The 4,070-nt window shown below is 29.6% G+C and overlaps 1 protein-coding gene across 1 annotated transcript; it reads left to right on the plus strand.

Annotated features, from left to right (window-relative positions):
• Nucleotides 1-3,538: 3,538 nt before the first annotated feature.
• LOC116769600 (uncharacterized) lies at nucleotides 3,539-4,070 on the plus strand. The gene has a single exon (XM_032660742.2). It carries the CDS (start codon nucleotides 3,634-3,636, stop codon nucleotides 3,991-3,993), a length of 360 nt encoding a protein of 119 aa, XP_032516633.2. The 5' UTR covers nucleotides 3,539-3,633; the 3' UTR covers nucleotides 3,994-4,070.

Here is a 4,070-nt window from a genome sequence, read left to right on the forward strand (position 1 = left end):
TTTTAGTCATACTATCTTGGGACAAAGAACGTTCAATACAAGGAACAATTGGACTTAAACTGCAATTTGTTCAAGTGATAGGAAACTGGCGATTTATTTTACGAGGTATTTTATGACATGACACCAGAATATTGGATGACATAACGTATAATATTCATGATTGACGATAACCCCTTAAATATATTATTTTCTTTACTCAATAAAATTATTTATTTACCTTATACTTAAAAGCATCATACCAGTAACGTTATATTTTTTTGGTATACATATGCATAACTACATATTAATTTTTAACATAATTAATTTCTCGATTCAAGTACAATATTATATGAAGAGGTAAATATGTTCTAGTAACATCTCGCTGTTCCCATTGACATTGGATGGTGACAAATCTTTGGTTGAATACTTATTATATTTCATTAACATTCATAATATAATTAACAATTACAAAACGCTACTTCTTATATTTCAAATCACTTTACATTAAAACTGCGGCGAGCGATCTCGCACGTTTCGGTCAAAGAAGACTTTAATATGAGTGCTTCGGATATTTTTCTATAAAACAAGAATTATTTCCACCTCAGACTAAAAACGTTTTAATTTGAATCGTGTAATTTGTACACCTTAAAAAGAAACTCCGCGGGATATAAAGGAATTTAATTTTATAAATCCGGCCAACGGAGTCGGTATTTTATTTATAAAATTGACGCGCGTGGCGCTTCTTATTACATTTTACTACTGTCTGATATTATGTATAAAATTTTATATATGCCAGTTACGTTACAGTGTAAGAGTGCAATAAATGGCATTGAATTGTTAAAACATAAGTTAATTTTTTATCCACGAAATGAAAGTAATAAAGTTTTTTAAAATCTGATCATTTAGATGTGAAAGTTTGTAAGCTTGTATGTTTTTTATTAATTTCATGGGCTGATTCGATCTATTTAATGTGACTGATTGATCAATATAGCAAAAAAATGTGCGGTAGCTATGTGATGGATCTGTTTGTCAACAAAATATATGTACGACAAACTTAACCAGTGTGAATATCAAGTCTATTAAAAACCGATGAAAAAATTAATCATGATAATAAAAATAATGTGCTTTAATTAGGCGTTTTTGTTGACAAATTATTCAATTTTTCAAGATCATCGTCATTGCAAAATATATTGACGTTTGAGACGGACAACGTGAAGTTTTATGTCCATTCCTCTTCTCTAAACATTTGTCACTTAAATAAGTAAAATTTACGTACGTCACTTGCTACAAAGAAATATTTGAAGTTACATAGTGCCCAAATCCATCAATACCATCTAATGATATGTATAATCCTCAATTAAGTTTATACCTATAAATCAAGTAACATTCCTTATTCATAATGAAATTCAACAAAACCTAATTTACCTCTTTTGTTTTTTCCTTCCTAACACAAGTGAAAAAAATAAAAAAAAAAAAATTAAAATCAACGCGACTATTAAAACTAAGAAGATACAGCAATAAAAAAAATTTGGTTGTATTAAAAAGATGTTGTACTGTCAGTGAAAACAAAGAACCTTTGAAGACCACGGAGTATAATTAACAGTCAGAGATGTATGTTTTGTTTCTACCGCTTAAGTAACAATGTCTTTGACCTAATATAAAATAAACTTATCCCGATTACTTTGTTCCTCTTTTTATCTTAGAACCAATTTAATGTATCACTAAATATTTCTTTTAAAACTTTAAGTGTCTTCCGAAATAAATTCTTAGAAACAAATAAAATACATTTTGGTTATAATATAACCTTCCTAAATTAATGTTCTGTATTGAGATAAAAGAATTTACTTCATATACCTTTATACGGAATTTCAAAGTTTACGGAGTGTAGTACAAATAAAACAAACGTTGTAGATACTTCCACGAAAAATGTTATCATACTAGAGAATGGGGACATATATTTACAATAGAATATCGCATTACACTGAAAATTAATAAAAGTATTCACATAACTCAATTTTAAATAAGTTTCTTTTTTAACATCAACTCTGTATCGTTAAAGAGGTATTGGGAAGGTATGAGATTAAAATATTTAATATGCAAATTGAATTATACGTATTCAATTAAGCAAAAGCCATTTAATTAAAATTTCCATAACAGATTATTGTTGATTTGTATAACGATTATTATTGAAATCTATTATAAAAAATATCCTCACTTTATACTTTTGAAATTTAGTAAAGCATATGACGACCTATATTAACATTTCTATAAATATGTACTAAACGAACGTTTACAGCACAAAAAACTTTTATATATAGAAGATAAATATATAATTCAGAAAGTTATCGCTCAAAAGACCTATCAAATTTATGTCTAGTTAGTTTTATCAACTCTGAACGCAGACTACAATGAAGTCGTTAGGAGCAATGGAGGAATGCCATTTTGCAGGAAAGGAAATTCTTTTAAAGATTTTCCACAATAGGTAGTAGTTATGCTGGTTTGCTGAAACTACTATCTTTTATATACTCTTGCAATATTATCTATGATAAAATTATATCCTAGTTTTAGTTATATATTACATCGATACAGAAAATTGCTATGTTGATAAATATGTAAATATTATGTGGCTTAGTCAACGTTTTAATAAACTTATATTAATTTTGAGGAAAAATATAAGACAAATAACATAAATTTATCACACTAACTTTAATATGTCGTGAGAGTATTCAAACGTGTTGCTTTTAACAATCAAAGTCTTTTCAAAGTACCTGCATTATGTAATATCAATTTTCCAATATGGTTAAATTATATAATTTTATCAATCGTGACGAAAGTGCAAGTTACTTGAAATATATACTTATGTAAATATAAATGCTGAAACAAATGAAGTAAGTGCAAAAAAAAGGGAAGAACATAAATTATATCCATGGAAATTGTAACATTATATTTGAATTAAGTTTTCAGGCATGTTAAGCTATGGCTCTTGAGGCTACTGCAGAACAGGCTTCTTACATTAGTACAAAACTAAACAAACATCCTAAAACTAAAGTCAACAATACAGATAGTACAACGAGATATAAACGAATTAGAGAAACAACCAAGACAAGAAACTCTGCAAAAATATATAAGATAAGGAACAATTACAAAGATAATCTTGCAAAAGAATCGAACGCAATGGAATCTTACTTCACACAATACCAAATCCCACAAGCCTACAATTTTCCTGTAATAGTTACAGAATGGAATCCATTAATGAGTACATTGAAAGTTCCAAATGTGTATACCTCTCCTTTACATAACATACCAATGACAATAATATCTCCGCAAATAATAACTCCGCTGTGCCCATACAAATGTCCTATAATTTCACCAGATCCACTGCTTGCTCATGTTGTTCCTAATATAGTAATTAGTGACGTAATACCAGTTGGATGTAATCTATATAGCCCTGAAAATGAACCTATACTTAATAATGTCCAAGAAGCTATAGTACCAGCTGTAGATATTGAGAGTTTTCAATCTAATTATAATACACATGAAGATGTTCTAGCTACACAAATAGCAGAAGCGACTATTGATGAATCTGTAAAAGAGGCAAAAGATTTAGTAGAATACTACTTAGCCCTGCCAAAGGATCTATTTCCTAATGCACGGATGTTAGCAATGGACCCGAATTTCATAATAGATGAATTCTGCAAAATACCTGATATAAGTGAAGACGTTTCATGGATATTAGATTTAGAGTTCGGTATACCAAGAGCACCAGTTACCAGGGCCATAGCCGTTTACGATGTCAAATTTAACAGTATCCATTGCAAGAACACTCCCCGAGCAATTCATCCCGGTTTTGAGAAATGTCACGAGGACTTTAAACGGGTGCTGCTCTTCTATTACGACTGTATCGTATCTACTTGGTACAACGGATATATTATTATGAATTATGACAGATCCGTGGAGAATTTCCAGTCATGGCTGCTGATACCAATGCAGATGTTTGGAATGTGTTGGCCCTAGCATGCACGCATGAAATGTAATCATAAGATTAAGCATGGTATGTTATAATTACGATGAATGTAAATAAATATTGTCAT

This window comes from Danaus plexippus, chromosome 14 (assembly GCF_018135715.1).
Source record: "Danaus plexippus chromosome 14, MEX_DaPlex, whole genome shotgun sequence".
Taxonomy (NCBI): domain Eukaryota; kingdom Metazoa; phylum Arthropoda; class Insecta; order Lepidoptera; family Nymphalidae; genus Danaus; species Danaus plexippus.